Here is a 23,316-nt window from a genome sequence, read left to right as displayed (position 1 = left end):
ATCCGTCCGTACATCTGCCCCCACCATGCATGCGCCATCAAAAGTGCATCCATCGAGTTACAAGACAGTATTGGTTGGGCTAACTGAGGATGCTCCTTCCCCTTCCTCCTCCACAACCTCTCCTTCCCCTTTCCCTCATTCCCCCCCTCCCATTCCCCTCCCCCTCCCTGGTGCTGCTGCAGGTGTATAGAGGAGGACGGTGGGCTGTTAGACCTGGAGTCCCTGCCCAGCTTCCCCAAGGGCCTGGAGCTGCATAAGGCCAGCAGCAGCGAGGAGCCCCCCTTTGATGTTAAAGACATTTTTAACACCGGCTCGCTCGAGTCTGAGGCCCTGAAAGAGACTCTGTACAGGCAGGCTAAAACCCAGGTAGGTGGACTCTCGTAGAAAGAGAGCGAGGGAGGGAGGCAGAAAGTGGCAAATCATTTTGGACATTGGTACGAAAGCTTGAGTTCGATTGAGTTCGATGATAAGGGAAATACAACGAAGAAAACGCATGACAACGAGGCCAATGTTGTTCTGTGTTGCTGTATGGAGTGTCGGGATGAGAGTCGCTGAATAAAAGACCAGTGTTCTTCTCGTTGACATGCCTTACCTTTCGCTTAACTTACCTACTAACTGAGCTATTAACGCTCTCCTTCTCTAAACCTACTGTCCAATCAGCAGCGTCACACTGCTCGCTCACCTTTGACCTCTTGCATGCCCAGACATGTTGCAATCGCTGAAACGATACTCCTAATCCGAGATGGAACATCTCTTGGTGTTTTATCGACAATAATGACAGTCATGTTCGATTGGCTGACAACGCAGAGACTCACAAAATGGTTCCTGACCAATGGATGTTGATTTTGTTTGTAATTTCTCTGTCTCCTCCAGGCTTATGCAATGATGCTGTCTCTGTCGGAGAACAACCCTTTGCACGCGTCCTCCCAGAACTCACTGGATGCCTGGCTGAGCATGGGAGGGGGCCCGTCCGAGACGAGCAGCTTTCACCCACTCAACCACATCTAGGAGGGAGAGGAGGGAGGCAGTATAGTATCACGATAAAAATAAGAAAAGTGACAGAGAGAGAGAGAGAGAGAGAGAGAGAGAGAGAGAGAGAGCGGCAGAAAGTAGGAGGCTACTACGGAGGACAACTCAACTTCACACACCCCCGGCCTGAGAAGAGAGAGGACTCCTGGCTCCTGCCCTTCTCTGTGTGTGTGGGTGTGTGTGTGTTTTTGTGTGCGTGCGCGCATTGATTCGTGCATGCCCACGTTAGTGCGTGTGTGTACGAGGGGCCCCTCAGACAAACAGACAGTCGCAGGCAGAGATCCTCCCTGTAGAGGAGTGAAGGACATCCCAGGATTGACCACCCCAAACCCCAGTCATTCTACAAGACCCGCCCACTCCGCCCCAGCGAACCCCTTTGGTTGGACTCTCAGAGACAGTTATGTTTGAGTGTGTAAACGCGTCACTAGGAGAGCAAAACGCCCATCTATTCTACACAGTCTAACACAATGTCTCAATAGCAACAGATACAGTAACAGTCGGTCTGGAACATATGCACTGCATGTCCATAGGGGGGTGCTGTTTCAGTGGGTGGGAGGAGCTGCAGTATCAACACATAGTGGGGATGTACTAACTAGCTCGTTAGCTGATGGACCACCCCCTCCACCATCATATCCAATGCCTTCACTCTCTTCATTCTTGTTTCAAATCAATAATAGCACAATGATAAATGTTAGAGCAGGAAACGGCACTCTGGCTTTTGTTTATAAAGAAAGTACAGTAGGATGATGCATCAAGCTCGAATGGCAATGATGTCATGGAGAATGACCATCCCCAACATATAATGGGCATTGCAGAGGACAAAGTCTCGACCTCAAAAGTTATCCGGTGAACAAGAGGTTAAATCGATGTCCATTGGTTAGAATAGGGAAAGCCTATTTTCCCCTTTTTTGCTCATTTGTTAACGTGATTCCATTTTGTGTTTTTCTCTTTGATAAAACAGTATTGTCTCATTTTAGGCACCTCCGTGCTCAAATGTTAATATAATTATTTAGTGAAGGACCAAAATTGTATGATATTGTTGTATGATGTACAAAATAACCTGGACGTTCATAGCAAGAGTGGTATGTGCCAAATAACCCATAGAAAAGGTTTTGTTCTCCGACAATCATTTCTTTTTCGAGGGGTTTTAATTGCTGTCATAGTTGTTGTTTTTACCTTCTTATATATTTGATTTAAAGAGTGTGTGTATTCTATTTATTTAGGTTAAAAAAAAAAATGTCACGATTGGAGACAAGTGACAAATGAAAACGAAAAAAAGTATTTTGTTTTATCCCTCTTTTAAGTGTTGCTGAAGGAATGAAGTTGAATCGAAACGCGACCGAGATTTTGAATCTGGGTTGCAATGTTTTTTTTCTGTAAAGACCAGTGTGCCAAATTGGAAAGAAAGCATGAAAATCAGCTGTTTTTATTTATAGTGACATGGTAGTTCTAGATTGTTTAGATCATGTTTTGCAATGTTGTGTCTAGCATGAGGTTTGGTTTGTCTCGCTTCAGTTCAATCATTTCAACCAGTATGCTGAGTGTTTTGTGTTGGAAGTCTTACGGTGGCCATTTTATGAAATGGAAGCCTTCACTATGAATGTCAGGTGATTTGGATGCCAGGGCATTGTATTGTTAGCTTATCATTGATCCTAAGTATAAGCAAATACATTTTACTCGATAACAATTCCAATCAACTCAATCAGTTTATTAGTGCTCAGATTCTGCTTTGATGGTTTCAAATTGTAGGAATTATTCTTTTTAAATCTGACCATGTGGTTTTAGAAAAAAATGTCTCAGAATGCCCAGTCATAGATAAAATCGACATTGTTTTTCAGATAGTGTCCAACTACAGTGTACCATTCTATCTTATTTCCACTTGTTAGTAGAAGTTGCATTACTCTCGTGGTTAAATGGTTCTGTAACTAGTGTTGGCACGAGGGTTTCGACAGCCGAGAGACTTTTAATCCTGAGAAGAGTATGTTTCTACCTTGGAGGCATATAACCCACTGGTCATAGTTTGATGGTTCACCCTTTACTCCAGCTGTAACTGAGATGAGTTTGATTGTCTGTAAAGGGTTTTAACACCCAGCAGAACACATTTACTGTACTGTGAGACCAGCAAAAGAATTAAACAATCAAACTAGGAAAGAAATCAAACCAGGAAATACTTCTGGTTTGGAGAGAAATATGACATACATAGGATTTTAAGTTTCAAAGACTTCTATTCACTTTGTATTCATATTTGCAAACACACTCTTTGTGATAAATCCCTTGTCAATTCCCTTCCTCCCAATTATCTTCTCATTTAGGGGATTTCATTCCAAACTGTAGACAAAGGTAGAGATGGCACTTAATACTGCGCTGGGGTTTTTATTTCATGTCGCTGTAAGTTGAAGGGTTTTTCACTGTAAATTGCAAAAGTTGCTTTCACGCTGGACATGTGAATTAAGACTTTCAGGACTGGGCGGGATAGGTTCAGACCAGCACTTAAACGCATGGGTCCAAAACAACAAACTGGGCAGGCATGGGTCTCTGTCACTAAAGAGTTACTAGGAGTAAACCTGATTTGCCTCACTTGGAGTGGATGATCAACCCTCACTTAAAATGATGATGAACTTGGAAAAAAATCAGTAACTGAAGCACTGTAATTTAATTTTTTTGTCAGCAGGTGGCAGGGGGATACTAGTTCTGCTGCATCATTTCATGTCTGATGATAATGATGACAGAGGTCTCTGTCTTGCTATACTAAATGTGGATCCACGGTTAACACATTGTTTTGCAATACATTACTATTAAATGCAGAGACTGGGGTTACTAAATATTTAGGTATACTATATATGGAGTAATTCATGTCATGTACTACTGTAATAAGTGCGCGCTGTCGGTTGTAGAATTATGGATGCACATTGAAGTCAAAGATCACATTGCCAGCTTTTGAAAGGATCTGGCAAATGGTCACAAACTGATAACTTCAGAATACGGTTGCTGTTCTTTCCCCACTGTTACAGGAAAAAGTACAAAAAAACAACAAAAAAAAGTTTCTTTTTAACTGTATAGTATTTTAAAAAACAATGTTGCATATGTCTGAAAAATTCAATGAAAAAAATATGGGTTTAAATGGATGGTGCTCGTTTCATTTGAATCCGAGTTGTATCACCTCTGTTATGTTTATTAAAAAGATATTGTGCATGACGTGTTTGGCAGTCATAATGATGTCCATTTGTGAAATGTGTATCTTAAATTAAAAAATGAAATAAAAAATTATGAATCCGTAGATGCACTTATTGTACATGTGGTTAGGTTAGTAGGTTTGACTTCAAGTCCTTACAAATGTATTGGGCAGGTGGTTCTTAAATGAATACAAAAAAGATTGTGGGAGAAAGCTGTAATGAAAAAAATGAAAGGATTGTAGAATAATATTGAACAATTCTGAAATTGAAGTTTTTTTTGATGCTTGTGATTATTGAAGATGTACTTCAGAGAAATTTCATGGAATTGATATGATTCTGATGTTAATTCTGTAGAATAGAAATGTATACCAAATGTAATCTTTCCAATGCTATGAAGAATTTATACATGAAATTGATATGCAATAAAAACCTGTGTGCTTTTTATATGAAATGTCCCTTGTATTTGTCATGTACCCTACAGAGAACTCTGTCTCTCTTCTCTGCATAGTCAAAATTGTTATAGGCCTAATTTTTGTATGTCTTATAAAGCAATGGACAGATAGTGAGATATTTAGATTATGTATTCAATAACTAAATAGGCCTACCCCGCCCACTTGCCATGATGATCAAATCATTCATGCGACCACTTTAAAGGGGCAATCTGTGATTGGCATATCCTTTTAATTTAATGATATATACCCATTGATTCTTAAATATGGAACGCCGTTTGGGTCTTTGGGTGTAAAAGATACACGTCAAATAAATAATCTTGTTGACCAATCAGGACCTGGATATGACTGCACGTCACATAATAATTTAACACGTTCATACATTTTTTTACGTAGTTATTACACATTGATTACACTATCACTCTTATTTCATATTTATTCACCGATACATGCTGGTAAAGTTCCCCAAGCTATGGACAGTGCTGGTCAAAAAAAAGCTAGCTAGCTSATGGATGCAAACAATGTTCTTCCCCAAAAACATAGCAAAACGACGATCTGTTTCAGTAGCTGTAGTTAGCTAGCTATCGTTCTAGCTAGGTGTCATCATCTAAAAGACCCCTAATTTCTAAAACAGTTCTTATTTGATTAATAGGACCTACCGTCGTGAAGCTAGACACAATAAGGAGTAGGCACAATAGTGGCATTTGCGATTTGCCTTCAAAATAAAAGTCTCATTGAAAGTAATGCAAATTAATACAAATAGTGGAATCATGCCATAATGGAATAGATCATGCTAAGCGATACAATAATTTGTTAATTTGACAAAAGTCTGTTGAAATTACACTGTGAATTTTGTTAGACTATAGAATTTTATTGGGGGCATACTTATTTCACTGTACAGCCTTACCTATGGATTGTGGATCAATGACATGTTGTATCAGTCTACTCAGTGACATGAGCATCGTATTTCTTATTGCGGGACTCTGAAACCACTGTGAATTGAGCCACATTTATTGTACCAGTCAACCTACTGAACACTATTCCAGAGGAAAAACAATGCAGTGTGGATGTTTGGCGCCTGATAACTCAGAAAAAGCACTTTGGTACTGAGTAGACTGATACCCATTTCATTGATCCCCAATCAATGTGAATGTCAATACGCACAATAGGCTGACTGGGAAGGTGATTTCCCACAGTCAAAGTCCCGCAATAAAAGCTAAGATGCTAATATTTGCGTAAACTCTTCACAGTTGTGTTCTGTGGGTGTCGCCGAGTAGACTCTTATACAATTTCATTGCTCCACATTCCAACACTCAACCTTGTTCAACATGATCTTGTCTAAATATGGCATGATTCCACCAATTGTAATCTTCTGCGTCACTTTCAACGAGGGACTTTTAGTTTGAAGGCGAAACGCAAATTCCACTATGTGGCTAATCATTATTGTGGCTAGCTATACAACAAATAACCCGGTCCTGTCAAGCTGGCTGCTTATAACGTTATAACGTGGGCAACAGGGTTAAGTAGCAGGCTAGCTAGTTATTTCATTAAGAGAACAACAAGTGGCTACCTAGCTAATACTTACTAACATGGATTCCTAAATCATTGCTAAGAATTTTGAAAATTACTGCAGTTTCTGCTGGTCATTGTTTTCAGGCTGGTTGCATTGGTGCTAGCTAGATACCCCAGAAGTTGCTAATAACATCGGTATCAAAGATATTTGCAAACATTTTTTATCCTGATCTAATTTAAAATGCTAACACCGACGTTTTCCCATTCGGTTGAACAAATAATGGCTTATTACCAACGCAGTATTGCACAGCTTTGACAGTGGTCGTAATGGTGGCGCTTGGCTTGCACAATCAAATTCAGCACACACAACATTCTATAATGGAATTGTGTTATTTGACGTGTCAAATTAAAAGCTTATTTGACGTGTATCTTTTTTGACACGCAAAGACCCAAACGGCGTTCCATACTTAAAAAGTATAATTTATAATTGCCTAATGAGTTTAGTTCGCCTGTCCTACCCCGCCAGAACCCCAAATATGCTTTTTTCCCTCCATTGTTTGTAGACAATATAATTGTAAATCTACATAGTATAGCCTCAAAACTTGGCTAAACTTGTTTTTATTTTTGTACTTATTTTGATCTCGTGGATGGTCAGTTCTTGCATAGTTCCTTCTATAAATATGAGTGGTTTGGCTACGTTTCTACAACCCCATTCCTCAGGGGAGTATGCTATTCACTAATTACACCGATTCTGTTGCAAAACGTTTCTAGTGGTCGATTGTGAGTGAATGTATAATGTCCTCTATGTTGTTGGTGTATGCAACACGATGGACTGACTGGTTTAAATGTGTATGATGTGAGAATGTATGTGGCTGTGGTTATTTTAATGGTAGGTGATGCCAAATAAACATTTCCATCCTGGATGGCCAATAAAGTTTTATTCTATTCTTAAACGGAAGCTAACGGAACGAAACAAGGAGGAACCTAGCTGAATTTTTAACGGAACGAAACAGGGAGGAACCTAGCTGAATTTGTCCAATAGGGGCGGCAGTGGTTAGAGTGTTGGGCCAGTAACCGAAAGGTTGCTGGATCGAATTCCCGAGCTGACAAGCTAAAAATCTGTCGTTCTGCCGCTGAACAAGGCAGTTAACCCACTGTTCCCCGGTAGGCCGTCATTGTAAATAAGAATTAGTTCTTAACTGACTTGCCTGGTTAAATTTAAAATACAAATATAAACTCTTGTTTTAGCTGTTCGGACTAAGGATTACAGCCCAACAGTGGCGGGGGATAACACTTGTTTGAATTGCAGATTTCCCCTTTAAGAGGTGAAAAAAGGAAATCTAAGGGGGAAGTGAGGCAGGGGTACTTCCTTGTAAACACCATCCTCTCTGATCATATTATTGTGCGCAATGACCAATTCAAAACAATACACCGTTTGCTGAATCTTTATTCTCGAGAGGATAGGTTGAAGTCTATTTTGTGCTTTTTATTACAACTCAGTTTGCACTATGCTTCAGCTAAACGACACGGTTGAGCCAATGAGTCCGGGGGCTGCGGTCCTTCATCCGGCAGAGGCTGAGGATGGAGTCGAGGTTGCCTTCACACCGCCGGGGGCCAGAGGGAGCTTTGGGTATAGTTCTTCTGTAGCATGTTGCTCCCCCTTACAAACGTTGACGCCGTTTCATGTCCACAACCCAACAATGCAAGCGAAAGTGAAGGATTATTTCGTCTTCAGGGTAAGTCTGACTAATAATTGCCCTTTTTTTTTTATCTGAACAACGTCGGATATTAGCTAGTTAGCAAGCTAATAGGCTAGCTTGGAAACACAGCTGTCAAACGCTCACGCTGCAATCAGCGCGAGCTTGCAATTGCTGATTGACTGCAGCTTGGCTCGCTCTGATTTGAAGGTGCGTATTTGTGGCAGAAAGCACCCATGCAACATGTCGTTACAAACCAACATCTATTTCTTAGGTTGTGAAACAAACCGTTCTGTTAAACGCAACCATTTATTCAGACAACTGCAATTTATTCAGCTATGATATATGGAACAATCTGCTCGATTATTATTATAATGATGAGTGGACTGAAATCAATTAACTGTGGCCTCTTAATTTCAGCCAGGGACCATTGAACGAGCAGTGAATGACATCAGAACAGTGGGCCTGCCTTCAGAGGATGGAGAAGTGCTGAGTGTGTGGCTACTTGCAGAGTGAGTCATTTTTTATCAGCAATTCACATCTTCACATAGGCCAGTAAATTGGCAGTACAGAAGTTCAGGGGTTCCCAAACTCGGTCCTGGGGCCCCCCCTGGGTGCACGTTTTGGTTTATGCCCTAGTACTACAGGTGATTGAAATGAGCTTGATGATGTCTGAGTGTTTTCAATGATTCATTCCAGTGGAGAACAACTGCCCCCTCTCATTGAAGCCATGGAAGTTGAAGGCCGACCGTGGTACTGAAGATATTGTTAGCGGAGAACAGGATCCCCCAATTAGTGGTGAGGAGTCTACCGTGTCCAGAAGCGACTTCATTTCAAGCTTTGTTTCAGTATTGACAGTTACAGCTGATTTAGGGACTGTATATCGATTCGCTCTCCTTAAATATTTAATCTGATTTATTTGTTTTTGTCTCTGAATTGTTTAATCAAATAAAAACTACAATCTTTGTCCTGAATTAGCCCAGAGCGCATGTGCGTCCAGCAGCTATATCCTGTCCTAAACTTGAACTATGCTATTTTTTTGTGCTCATTACCAAACTTCATAAATACTGCACCCTTAACTTCAAAACAATCATGTAACTACACCGAACAAAAATATACGTGCAACAATTTTAAGGATTTGACTGAGTTAGTTCATATAAGGAAATCGGTCAATTGAAATAAATTCATTAGGCCGTAATCTATGGATTTAGCATGACTGGGAATACAGATATGTAACTGTTGGTCACAGACACCTTTAAAAAGGTAGGGGTGTGGGATCAGAAAACCAGTCTATTTAGTGTGACTGCCATTTGCCTCATGCAGTGCGACACATCTTCGCATAGAGTTGATCAGGCTGTTGATTGTGGAATGTTGTCCCACTACTGTTCAATGGCTGTGTGAAGTTGCTGGATATTGGCGGGAGCTGGGACATGCCGTTGACACAGAGCATCCCAAACATGCTGAATTGGTGTCATTTCTGAGTATGTAGGCCATGGAAGAACTGGGACATTTTCAACTTCTAGGAATTGTGTACATATCCTTGTAACATGGGGCCGTGCATTATCATGCTGAAACATGAGCTGAGGGCGTGACAATGGGCCTCAGGATCTCGTTCATGGTATCTCTGTGCAGTCAAATTACCATTGATAAAATTGTGTTCGTTGTCCGTAGCTCATGCCTGCCCATACCATAACCCCACCACCACCATGGGGCGCTCTGTTCACAACATTGACAGCAGCAAACCGCTCACCCACACGATGCGATACACACTGTCTGCCATCTTCCCGGTACAATTGAAACCGGGATTCATCTGTGAAGAGCATACTTCTCCAGTGGCCATCGAAGGTGAGCATTTGCCCACTGACGTCGGGTACGATGCCGAACTGCAGTCAGGTCAAGACCCTGGTAAGGACGACGAGCACGCAGATTAGTTTCCCACACCTGTCAGGTGGATGGATTATCTTGGCAAAGGAGAAATTCTCACTAACAGGGATGTAAACAAATTTGTGCGCACAATTTGAGAGAGCTTTTTGTGCGTATGGAACATTTCTGGGATCTTATTTCAGCTCATGGAACCAACATTTTACAGGTTGCGTTTTTATATATTTTTTCAGTATAAGAAACTAGATTTTTTTTTTTTAATAGTCATGACTGGTTCAAGCTGTCTTTAAGACCAGCGGTGGCAAAGGATATCATTGCTACTTAATGTGGATCCAAGTTCAGTTTTGAGATCCACTGGCGTAGGGTTAGCTGGGCGTTTCTGACTGGTCTTGAAACTGACAACGGCCATCCTCTCCCTGCTTGCCTCAATGAGATATGTAGTGATTTTGCCAACACAGCCAGATATACAGTACCAGTCAAGTTTGGACACACCTACTCATTCCAGGGTTTTTCTTTTCTTTTTACAATTTTCTACATTGTAGAATAATAGTGATGACATCAAAACTACGAAATAACACATTTAATCATGTAGTAACCATTTTTTTTTTTAACAAATCAAAATATATTTTATATTTGACATTCTTCAAAGTAGCCACCCTTTGTCTTGATGACAGCTTTGCACACTCTTGGCATTCTCTCAACCAGCTTCATGAGGTAGTCACCTAGAATGCATTTCAATTAACAGGTGTGCCTTATGGCAAGAACAGCTCAAATAAGCAAAGTGAAACAACAGTCCATCATGAAGGTCAGTCAATCTGTACAATTTGAAAGTTTCTTCTCGTGCAAAAAACTATCAAGCGCGATGATGAAACTGTCTCTCGTGAGGATCACCACAGGAAAGGAAGACCCAGAGTTACCTCCGCTGCAGAGGATAAGTTCATTAGAGTTACAAGTCTCAGAAATTGCAGCCCAAATAAATGCTTCACAGACACATCTCAACATCAACTGTTCAGAGGAGACTGCGTGAATCAGGCCTTCATGGTCGAATTGCTGCAAAGAAACCACTACTAAAGGACACTAATAAGAAGAGACTTTCTTGGGCCAGGAAACACAAGCAATGGACATAGACCGGTGGAAATCTGTCCTTTGGTCTGAGTCCAAATTTGAGATGTTTTGGTTCCAACCGCTGTGTCTTTGTGAGACGCAGAGTAGGTGAACGGATGAGGAGGAGGTGTGGGGGTGCTTTGCTGGTGACACTGTCAGTGATTTATTTAGAATTCAAGGCACACTTAACCAGCATGGCTACCACAGTATTCTGCAGTGATACGCCATTCCACTATCATTAGTTTTTCAACAGGACAATGACCCAACACACCTCCAGGCTGTAAGGGCTGTTTGACCAAGAAGGAGAGTGACAGAGTGCTGCATCAGATGACCTGGCCTCCACAATCACCTGACCTCAACCCAATTGAGATGGTTTGGGATGAGTTGGGCCGCAGAGTGAAGGAAAAGCAGCCAACAAGTGCTCAGCATATGTGGGAAGTCTTTCAAATCAAGACAGTTGGAAAACATTCCTCATGAAGCTGGTTGAGAGAATGTCAAGCGTGTGCAAAGCTGTCATCAAGGCAAAGAGTGGCTACTTTGAGGAATCTAAAATATATGTTGATTTTGTTTAACACTTATTTTTGGTTACTACATGATTACATATGTGTTCATCATTTTGATGTAGAAAATAGTAACATAAAAATAAAAAAAGACTTGTAGGTGTGTCCAAACTTTTGACTGATACTGTGTATATATACAGTTTGGTACCCTTAACCTTTTTTTATACTGACTATTGTATTTGTTGATTTTTTAAAAATCTGACTTTATTAGTATAATGAGTAATCTAGGAATGTCATGAGTTAATTGACACAAGAACTTGAGAAAATAGCAACTCTACAGAGTGCCAATGCTACAATGAATGGCTAAATTAATTTCGGACATGTGTGCTCCACGGAGTTCTTCTTCACCATTCCATAGTTGCCAATAATTGCTTCTGATACACCAGATGTACATTTGAAGTCGTAAGTTTACATACACATAGGTTGGAGTCATTAAAACTCGTTTTTCTTGTTAACAAACTATAGTTTTGGCAAGTCGTTTAGGACATCTACTTTTTGTGCATGACACAAGTCATTTTTCCAACAATTGTTTACAGACCGATTATTTCACTTATAATTCACTGTATCACAATTCCAGTGGGTCAGACGTTTACATACACTAAGTTGACTGTGCCTTTAAACAGCTTGGAAAATTCCACAAAATGATGTCATGGCTTTAGAAGCTTCTGATAGGCTAATTGACATAATTTGAGTCAATTGGAGGTGTACCTGTGGATGTATTTCAAGGCCTACCTTCAAACTCAATGCTTCTTTCCTTGACATCATGGAAAATCAAAAGAAATCAGCCAAGAACTCAGAAAAAAAATTGTAGACCTCCACAAGTCTGGTTCATCCTTGGGAGCAATTTCCAAACGCCTGAAGGTACCACATTCATCTGTACAAACAATAGTACGCAAGTATAAACGCCATGGGACCACGCAGCCAACATACCGCTCAGGAAGGAGACACATTCTGTCTCCTAGAGATGAATGTACTTTGGTGCGAAAAGTGCAAATCAATCCCAGAACAACAGCAAAGGACCTTGTGAAGATGCTGGAGGAAACAGGTACAAAAGTATCTATATCCACAGTAAAACGAGTCCTATATCGACATAACCTGAAAGGCCGCTCAGCAAGGAAGAAGACACTGCTCCAAAACTGCTATAAAAAAGCCAGACTACGGTTTGCAACTGCACATGGGAACAAAGACTTTGGAGAAATGTCCTCTGGTCTGATGACACAAAAATAGAACTGTTTGGCCATAATGACCATCGTTATATTTGGAGGTAAAAGGGGAGGCTTGCAAGTCAAAGAACACCATCTCAACCGTGAACCACGGGGGTGGCAGCATCATGTTGTGGGGGTGCTTTGCTGCAGGAGGGGACTGGTGCACTTCACAAAATAGATGGCATCATGAAGGAAATTATGTGGATATATTGAAGCAACATCTCAAGACATCAGTCAGGAAGTTAAAGCTTGGTCGCAAATGGGTCTTCCAAATGGACAATGACCCCAAGCATACTTCCAAAGTTGTGGCAAAATGGCTTAAGGACAACAAAGTCACGGTATTGGAGTGGCCATCACAAAGCCCTGACCTCAATCCTATACAAAATTTGTGGGCAGAACTGAAAACGCGTGTGCGAGCAAGGAGGCCTACAAACCTGACTCAGTTACACCAGCTCTGTCAGGAGGAATGGGCCAAAATTCACCCAACTTATTGTGGAAGGCTACCCAAAACGTTTGACCCATGTTAAACAATTTAAAGGCAATGCTACCAAATACTAATTGAGTATATGTAAACTTCTGACCCACTGGGAATGTGATGAAAGAAAGAAAGAAAAGCTGAAATAAATCATTCTCTCTACTATTATTCTGACATTTCACATTCTTAAAATAAAGTGGTGATCCTGACTGACCTAAGACAGGGCATTTTTACGAGGATTAAATGTCAGGAATTGTGAAACTGAGTTTAAATTTATTTGGCTACGGTGTATGTACACTTCCGACTTCAACTGTATGTCCTTGAACCAATCATTTTAAAATCGCACACAGAAGTTAAAAAGATTGAGTTGCTAATGGCAGCCTGCAGTACCCCGGTCGGCCTTCAACTTGAGCAACTCAATGAGACGGCAGCACTGCAAAGTCACTTCCTGGAGTAACTCAAACAGCGCATGTTGGTCAGTGCTATCCGGGATTACTTGAGATGTCCCTACCCTAAACCTAGCCCAATAATGGACTAAAGGAGCCTAACGTTACTCCTTATAGTCCAAGGACCTTACATGTTCTTTTTTTTAAGGCGAATTGGCTCTGGAAGCCAAAACAGCCAAATACTCAAATGTAAACGTGAATCGATTCTCAGTTGCGGTAGGGTTCTAGAAACCTAAATCCCTCTACTTTCACATCACATCAAAATACACACTTGCTATACACTGTTTTAGCATTTGCAGCTGACAGTATTTTTCAGTGACAACACGTTTGGGCGTCAGTCTTTCTTCTGCACACAGTTGTACGGAGACACAGATGGCTAATTGGCACAGGTGGTCCACTCTGTCTTCCGTAAACAAGCACTGTAACATACAAATATGGCCTTGTGGGAACCCTATTAAAATGGTGTAGTAATTTAACGAGTGAATTTTGTGAAATTATTTCTCGATGATAGTATATTCTGAAATGTATTTAATATCGTCAATAGGCGCTAAAGGTAGTTAACGTTTATGAATGGGGTACCTTAACTTCTTATGGCTGCAGGGGCAGTATTGAGTAGCTTGGATGAAAAGGTGCCCAGAGTAAACTGCCTGCTCCTCAGTCCCAGTTGCTAATAAAGCTAGCTAGCTGATGGATGCAAACAATGTTCTTCCCCAAAAAACATAGCAAAACGACGATCTGTTTCAGTTAAGCGTAGTATTAGCTAGCTATCGTTCTAGGCTAGGTGTACATCATTCTAAAAAAGACCCCTAAATTGCTAAAAACATTCTTATTGATTAATAAGGACCTACACCGTCGTGAAGCTAGACACAATGAAAGTAGCACCAATAGTGGCATTTGCGATTTGCCTTCAGAAAATTAAAAGTCTCATTGAAAAGTAATGCAAATTAATACAAATAGTGGAATCATGTGGCCATAATGGAATAGATCATGACTAATCGATACAATAATTGTAAATTTGAACAAAAGTCTGTTGAAATTACACTGTGAATTTTGTTAGACTAAGAATTTTATTGGGGCATACTTATTTCACTGTACAGCCTTACCTATGGATTGATGGGATCAATGACATGGTTGGGTGTATCAGTTCTACTCAGTACATGAGGCATCGTTATTTCTTATTGCGCGGACGTCTGAAACCACTGTGAATTGAGCCACATTTATTGTACCAGTCAACCTACTGAACACACTATTCCAGAGGAAAAAACAATGCAGTGTGGATGTTTGGCGCCTGAAACTCAGAAAAAGCACTTGGTACTGAGTAGACGGGATACCATTTCAATTGTATGCCCCAATCAAACTTCGGTGAATGGTCAATACGCACAATAGGCTGACTGGGAAGGTAGATTTCCCCACAGTCAAAGCTCCCGCAATAAAAAGCTAAGATGCTTAATATTTCCGTAAACTCTTCACAGTTGTGTTCTGGTGGTGTCGCCGAAGTAGACTCTTATACATATTTCATTGCTCCACATTCCAACACTCAACCCTTGTTCAACATTGATCTGTCTTAATATGCATGATCTCCACCAATTGTAATCTTACTGCGTCACTTTCAACGAGGGGACTTTAGTTTGAAGGCGAAACGCAAATCCAACTATGTGGCTAATCATTATTGTGGCTAGCTATTACAACAAATAAACCCGCGTCCTGTCAAGCTGGCTGCTTATAACGTTATAACGTGGGCAACAGCGGTTAAGTAGCAGGCTAGCTAGTTATTTCATTAACGAGAACAAACAAGTGGGTTTACCTAGCTAATACTTACTTAACATGGATTTCCTTAAATCATTGCATAAGAATTTGAAAATTACTGCAGTTTCTGCTGAGTCATTGTTTTCAGGCTGGGTGGCATTGGTTGCTAGCTAGATGACCCAGAAAGTTGCTAATAACATCGGGATCAAAAAGATATTGGCAAACATTTTTTATTCCTGATTCTAATTTAAAATGCTAACACCGACGTTTTCCCATTCGGTGAAACAAATAATGCTTATTACCAACGCAGTATTGCACAGCTTTGACAGTGTCGTAATGGTGGCGCTTGGCTTGCACAATCAAATTCAGCACACAACAACATTCTATTAATGGGAATTGTGTTATTTGACGTGTCAATTAAAAGCTTTATTTGACGTTGTATTCTTTTTGAACACGCAAAGACCAAACGGGCGTTTCCATACTTAAAAAAGTATAATTGATAATTGCCTTAATAGTTTTAGTTCGCCTGTCCTACCCCGCCAGAAACCCCAATAGCTTTTTTCCCTCCATGATTTGTAGACAATATAATTGTTAAACTCTACAGAGTATAAGGCCTCAAAACTTTGGGCCCTAAACTGTTTTTTATTTTTGTACTTATTTTGATCTCAGTGTGATGGTCCAGTTCTTGCATAGTTCCTTCTATAAATATGAGTGGTTTTGGCCTACGTTTCTACAAACCCCATTCCTCAGGGGAGGTATGCTATTCACTAATTCACCCGATTCTGTTGCAAAACGTTTCTAGTGGTCGATTGTGAGTGAATGTTATAATGTTTCCTCTATGTATGTTGGTGTATGCAAAACAACCGATGGACTGACTGGTTTAAAGTGTATGATGTGAGAATGGTTATGTGGCTGGGGTTTTTTAATGGTAGTGATGCCCAAATAAACATTTCCATCCTGGCAGGCCCAATAAAGTTTTATTCTATTCTTAAACGGAAGCTAAAACGGAACGAAACAAGGACATGGAACCTAGCTGAATTTTTAACGGAACGAAACAGGGAGGAACTAGCTGAATTTGTCCAATACGGGCGGCAGTGGTTAGAGTGTTGGGCCAGTAACCGAAAGGTGCTGGATCGAATTCCCGAGCTGACAAGCTAAAAATCTGTCGTTCGCCGCTGAACAAGGCAGTTAAACCCAACATAGTTCCCCGGTCTAGGCCGTCATTGTAAATAAGAATTAGTTCTTAACTTACTTGCCTGTTTTAAATTTTAAAATACAAATATAAACTCATTGTTTTAGCTGTGCGGACTTTAAAAAGGATTACAGCCCAACAGTGGCGGGAATAACACTTGTTTGAATTGCAGATTTCCCCTTTAAGAGCGTGAAAAAGGAAATTCTAAGGGGGAAAGTGAGGGCAGGGTACCTTCCATTGTAAACACCAAATCCTCTCTGATCATATTATTGTGCGCAATGACCAATTCAAACAATACACCGTTTGGCTGAATCTTTATTTCTCGCAGAGATAGGTTAAGTCTATTTTGTGCTTTTTATTACACTCAGTTCTGCACATGCTTCAGCTAAACGACCACGGCTTGAGGCCAATGAGTCCTGGGGCGGCGGTCCTTTCATCCGGCAAGGTCTGAGGATGGAGTCGAAGGTTGCCTTCAACAACCGCCGGGGCCAGAGGGAGCTTGGGCTATAGTTCTTCGTGTAGCATGTTGCTCCCCCTACAAACGTTGACGCCGTTTCATGTCCACAACCCAACAATGCAAAGCGAAAGTGAAGGATTATTTCCGTCTTCAAGGGTAAGTCTGACTAATAATTTGCCCTTTTTTTTTTATCTGAAACAAACGTCGGATATTAGGCTAGTTAGCAAGCTAATAGGCTAGCTTGGAAACACAGACTGTCAAAACGCTCACGCTGCCAATCAGCGCGAGCTTGCCAAGTGGTGATTGACTGCAGCTTGGCTCCTCTGATTTGAAGGTGCGTACTTTGTGGCCAGAAAGCACCCATGCAACATTCGTTACAAACCAAACATCTATTTCTTAGGTTGATGAAACAAACCGTTCTGTTAAACGCAACCATTATTCAGACAACTGCCAATTTATTCAGCTCATGATATATGGAAACAATCTGCTCGCATTATTTTATGAATGATTGAGGCAACTGAAATCAATTAACTGTGGCCTCGTTAATTTCAGCCAGGGGACCATTGAACGAGCAGGTGAATATGACATCAGAACAGTGGGGCCTGCCTTCAGATGGATGGCAGAAGTGCTGAGTTTGTGGCTACTTGCAGAGTGAGTTCATTTTTTATCAGCAATTCACATCTTCACACTAGGCCAGTAAATTGGCAGTACAGAAGTTCAGGTTCCAAACTCGGTCCTGGGGGCCCCCCCTGGGTGCACGTTTTGGTTTACTGTAGTTACTACAGGTGAAATTGAATGACTTGATGATGTCTGAGTGCTTTTCACATGATTCATTCCAGTGAAGGAACAACTGCCCCCTCTCATTGAAAGCCATGAGAAGTTGAAGGACGACCGTTGGCTTACTGAACGATATTGTTAAGCTGGCAGGAACAGGATCCCCAATTAGTGGTGCAGAGATCTACCGTGCAGAGGATCTTCATTTCAAGCTTTGTTCAGTATTGACAGTTACAGTGATTAAGGACGACTGATAATCGATTCGCTCTCCTTAAATATTTAATCTGATTATTTGTTTTTGTCTCTTGAATTGTTTAATCAAAATAAAAAAACTACAATCTTTGTCCTGAATTAGCCCAGAGGCGCATGTGTGCGCCAGCAGCCTAATCCTGTCCTAAACTTGAACTATGCTATTTTTTTTGTGCTCATTACCAAACTTCATAAATACGTGCACCCTTAACTTCAAAACAATCATGTACGTACACCGAACCAAAATATACGTGCAACAATTTAAGGATTTGACTGAGTTAGTTCATATAAGGAAATCGGTCAATTGAAATAAATTTCATTAGGCCGTAAATCTATGGATTTAGCATGACTGAGGAATATCAGATATGTAACTGTTGGTCACAGACACCTTTAAAAATGGTATGGGGTGTGGATCAGAAAACCAGTCATTTAAGTGGACTGCCATTTGCCTCATGCAGTGCGACACATCTTCGCATAGAGTTGATCAGGCGTTGTTGATTGTGGAATGTGTGCCACTACTGTTTCAATGGCTGTGGTTGAAGTATGCTGGATATTGGCGGGAGCTGACAGCCTCGTTGACACAGAGCATCCCAAACAGCTGAATTGGTGTCATTTCTGAGTATGTAGGCATGGAATAACTGGGACATTTTCAACTTCTAGGAATTGTTGTACATATCCTTGTAACATGGGGCCGTGCATTATCATGCTGAAACATGAGCTGAGGGCCGTGACAATGGCCTCAGGATCTCGTTCATGGTATCTCTGTGCAGTCAAATTACCATTTGATAAATTGTGTTCGTTGTCCGTAGCTCATGCCTGCCCATACATAGACCCACCAACCACATGGGGCGCTCTGTTCACAACATTGACAGCAGCAAACCGCTCACCCACACGATGCGATACACACTGTCTGCATCTTCCGCTACAATTGAAACCGGGATTCATCTGTGAAGAGACATACTTCTCCAGTGGCCATCGAAGGTGAGCATTTGCCCACTGACTCGGGTTACGATGCCGAACTGCAGTCAGGCAAGACCCTGGTAAGGACGACGAGCACGCAGATTAGTTTCCCACACCTGTCAGGTGGATGATTTATCTTGGCAAGGAGAATTCTCACTAACAGGATGTAAACCAAATTTGGTCGCCACAATTTGAGAGAGCTTTTTGTCGTATGGAAATTTCTGGATCTTATTTCAGCTCATGGAACCAACATTTTACAGGTTGCGTTTTATATATTTTTTCAGTATAAGAAACTAGATTTTTTTTTTTAATAGTCATGACTGGTTCAAAGCTGTCTTTAAGACCAGCGGTGGCAAAGGATATCATTGCTACTTAATGTGGATCCAAGTTCAGTTTGAGATCCACTGGGTAGGGTTAGCTGGCGTTTCTGACTGGTTCTTGAAACTGACCAACGGCCATCCTCTCCCTGCTTGCCTCAATGGAGATATGTAGTGATTTTTTGCCAACACAGCCAGATATACGAGTACAGTCAAGTTTGGACACACCGTACTCATTCCAGGTTTTTCTTTTCTTTTTACAATTTTCTACATTGGAGAATAATAGTGATGAACATCAAAACTACGAAATAACACATTAATCATGTATAACCATTTTTTTTTAACAAATCAAAATATATATTTTATATTTGACATTCTTCAAAGTAAGCCACCCTTTGTCTTGATGACAGCTTTGCACACTCTTGGCATCTCTCAACCAGCTTCATGAGGTAGTGCACCTAGGAATGCATTTCCAATTAACAGGTGTGCCTTATGGCAAGAACAGCTCAAATAAGCAAAGTGAAACAACAGTCCATCAGAAGGTCAGTCAATCTGTACAATTTGAAAGCTTCTTCTCGTCAAAAAACTATCAAGCGCGATGATGAAACTGTCTCTCGTGAGGATCACCACAGGAAAGGAAAGACCAGAGTTACCTCGCGGCAGAGGATAAGTTCATTAGAGTTTACAAGTCTCAGAAATTGCAGCCCAAATAAATGCTTCACAGACACATCTCAACATCAACTGTTCAGAGGAGACTGCTCGTGAATCAGGCACTTCATGGTCGAATTGCTGCAAAGAACCACTACTAAAAGGCACTAATAAGAAGAGACTTTCTTGGCCAGGAAACACAAGCAAATGGACATAGACGGTGGAAATCTGTCTTTGGTCTGAGTCCAAATTTGAGATGTTTGTTCCAACGCGGTGTCTTTGTGAGACGCAGAGTAGGTGAACGGATGAGGGAGGAGGTGTGGGGGTGCTTGCTTGGTGACACTGCTCAGTGATTTATTTAGAATTCAAGGCACCACTTAACCAGCATGGCTACCACAGTATTCTGCAGTGATACGCCATTCCACTACATTAGTTTTCAACAGCGGAAATGACCCAACACACCTCCAGGTGTAAGGCTGTTTGACCAAGAAGGAGAAGGACCAGAGTGCTGCATCAGATGACCTGGCCTCCACAATCACCTGACCTCAACCCAATTGAGATGGTTTGATGAGTTGGGCCGCAGAGTGAAGGAAAAGGCAGCAACAAGTGCTCAGCATATGTGGAAGTCTTTCAAATCAAGACAGTTGGAAAACATTCTCATGAAGCTGGTTTAGAGAATGTCAAGCGTGTGCAAAGCTGTCATCAAGGCAAAGAGTGGCTACTTTAGGAAATCTTAAAATATATGTTGATTTTGTTTAACACTTATTTTTGGTCTACTACATGATTACATATGTGTTCATCATTTTTGAGTGTAGAAACATAGTAACATAAAAAAAAAAAGACTTGTAGGTGTGTCCAAACTTTTGACTGATACTGTTTGATATATACAGTTTGTGGTACCCTTAACTTTTTTTATACTGACTATTGTATTGTTGATTTTTTAAAATCTGACTTTATTAGTATAATGAGTAATCTAGGAATGTCATGAGTTAATTGACACAAGAACTGAGAAAATAGCAACTCTACAGAGTGCCAATGCCTTACAATGAATGGCTAATTAATTTGCGACAGTGTTGCTCCACGAGTTTCTTCTTCACCATTCCATAGTTGCCAATAAATTGCTTCTGATACACCAGATGTACATTTGAAGTCGTAAGTTTTACATACACATAGGTTGGAGTCATTAAAAACTCGTTTTTCTTGTAACAAAACTATAGTTTTGCAAGTCGTTAGGACATCTACTTTTGTGCATGACACAAGTTCATTTTTCCAACAATTGTTTTTACAGACCGATTATTCACTTATAATTCACTGTATCACAATCCAGTGGGTCAAACGTTTACATACACACATAAGTTGACTGTGCCTTTAAACAGCTTTGGAAATTCCACAAAATATTGTCTAGGCTTTAGAAGCTCTGATAGGCTAATTGACATAATTTGAGTCAATTGGAGGTGTACCTGGTGGATGTATTTCAAGGCCTACCTTCAAACTCAATGCTTCTTTCCTTGACATCATGGAAAATCAAAAGAAATCAGCCAAGAAACTCAGAAAAAAAATTGTAGACCTCCACAAGTCTGGTTCATCCTTGGGAGCAATTTCCAAACGCCTGAAGGTACCACATTCATCTGTACAAACAATTATACGCAAGTATAAACGCCATGGGACCACGCAGCCACATACCGCTCAGGAAGGAGACACATTCTGTCTCCTAGAGATGAATGTACTTTGGTGCGAAAAGTGCAAATCAATCCAGAACAACAGCAAAGGACCTTGTGAAGATGCTGGAGGAAACAGGTACAAAAGTATCTATATCCACAGTAAAACGAGTCCTATATCGACATAACCTGAAAGGCCGCTCAGCAAGGAAGAAGACACTGCCTCCAAAACTGCTATAAAAAAGCCAGACTACGGTTTGCAACTGCACATGGGAACAAAGACTTTGGAGAAATGTCCTCTGGTCTTGATGACACAAAAATAGAACTGTTGGCCATAATGACCATCGTTATATTTGGAGGTAAAAGGGAGGCTTGCAAGTCAAAGAACACATCTCAACCGTGAACCACGGGGTGGCAGCATCATGTTGTGGGGTGCTTTTGCTGCAGGAGGGACTGGTGCACTTCACAAAATAGATGGCATCATGAAGGAAATTATGTGGATATATTGAAGCAACATCTCAAGACATCAGTCAGGAATTAAAGCTTGGTCGCAAATGGGTCTTCCAAATGGACAATGACCCCAAGCATATTCCAAAGTTGTGGCAAATGGCTTAAGGACAACAAAGTCACGGTATGGAGTGGCCATCACAAAGCCCTGACCTCAATCCTATACAAAATTTGTGGGCAGAACTGAAAACGCGTGTGCGAGCAAGGAGGCCTACAAACCTGACTCAGTTACACCAGCTCTGTCAGGAGGAATGGGCCAAAATCACCCAACTTTATTGTGAAGGCACCCAAAACGTTTGACCATGTTAAACAATTTAAAGGCAATGCTACCAAATACTAATTGAGTATATGTAAACTTCTGGACCCACTGGGAATGTGATGAAAGAAAGAAAAAAAGCTGAAATAATCATTCTCTCTACTTATTCTGACATTCACATTCTTAAAATAAAGTGGTGATCCTGACTGACCTAAGACAGGGCATTACGAGGATTAAATGTCAGGAATTGTGAAACTGAGTTTAAATTTATTTGGCTACGGTGTATGTACACTTCCGACTTCAACTGTATGTCCTTGAACCAATCATTTTAAAAAATCGCACACAGAAAGTTAAAAAGATTGAGTTGCTAATGGCAGCTGCAGTACCCCGTCGGCCTTCAACTTGAGCAACTCAATGAGACGGCAGCACTGCAAAGTCACTTCCTGGAGTAACTCAAACAGCGCATGTTGGTCAGTGCTATCCGGGATTACTTGAGATGTCCCTACCCTAAACCTAGCCCAATAATGGACTAAAGGAGCCTAACGTTACTCCTTATAGTCAAGGACCTTACATGTTCTTTTTTTAAGGCGAATTGGCTCTGGAAGCCAAAACAGCCAAATACTCAAATGTAAACGTGAATCGATTCTCAGTTGCGGTAGGGTTCTAGAAACCTAAATCCCTCTACTTTCACATCACATCAAAATACACACTTGCTATACACTGTTTTTAGCATTTGCAGCTGACAGTATTTTTCAGTGACAACACGTTGGGCGTCAGTCTTTTCTTCTGCACACAGTTGTACGGAGAACACAGATGGCTAATTGGCACAGGTGGTCCACTCTGTCTTCCGTAAACAAGCACTGTAACATACAAATATGGCCTTGTGGAACCCTATTAAAATGGTGTAGTAATTTAACGAGTGAATTTTGTGAAATTATTTCTCGATGATAGATATATCTGAAATGTATTTAATATCGTCAATAGGCGCTAAAGGTAGTTAACGTTTATGAATGGGCTACCT

At 40.9% G+C, this 23,316-nt stretch overlaps 2 protein-coding genes across 3 annotated transcripts in view; both read left to right on the top strand.

The window, feature by feature from the left end:
- Positions 1 to 4,646, top strand: part of prdm16 (PR domain containing 16) — a 33,202-nt gene extending 28,556 nt beyond the window's left edge. The window contains exons 14-15 of the mRNA XM_070444623.1: positions 183 to 366; positions 874 to 4,646. Coding sequence (XP_070300724.1) covers positions 183 to 366; positions 874 to 1,008 — 319 coding nt within the window. The 3' untranslated portion in view covers positions 1,009 to 4,646. The remainder of the gene's footprint in view (positions 1 to 182; positions 367 to 873) is intronic.
- A 2,581-nt stretch (positions 4,647 to 7,227) lies between these two features.
- The window catches only part of tprg1l (tumor protein p63 regulated 1-like), a 325,294-nt gene continuing 309,205 nt past the window's right edge, over positions 7,228 to 23,316 (top strand). For both annotated transcript variants that reach the window (XR_011480175.1, XM_023990923.2), the window contains exons 1-2: positions 7,228 to 7,899; positions 8,281 to 8,372. Coding sequence is in view for 1 of the 2 variants with exons in the window: in XM_023990923.2 (XP_023846691.1) it covers positions 7,672 to 7,899; positions 8,281 to 8,372 (320 nt within the window). In the remaining variant the exon portion in view is untranslated. The remainder of the gene's footprint in view (positions 7,900 to 8,280; positions 8,373 to 23,316) is intronic.

This window comes from Salvelinus sp. IW2-2015, linkage group LG7 (genome assembly GCF_002910315.2).
Source record: "Salvelinus sp. IW2-2015 linkage group LG7, ASM291031v2, whole genome shotgun sequence".
Lineage (NCBI taxonomy): Eukaryota > Metazoa > Chordata > Actinopteri > Salmoniformes > Salmonidae > Salvelinus > Salvelinus sp. IW2-2015.
This window is presented reverse-complemented; position numbering and strand designations above follow the sequence as displayed.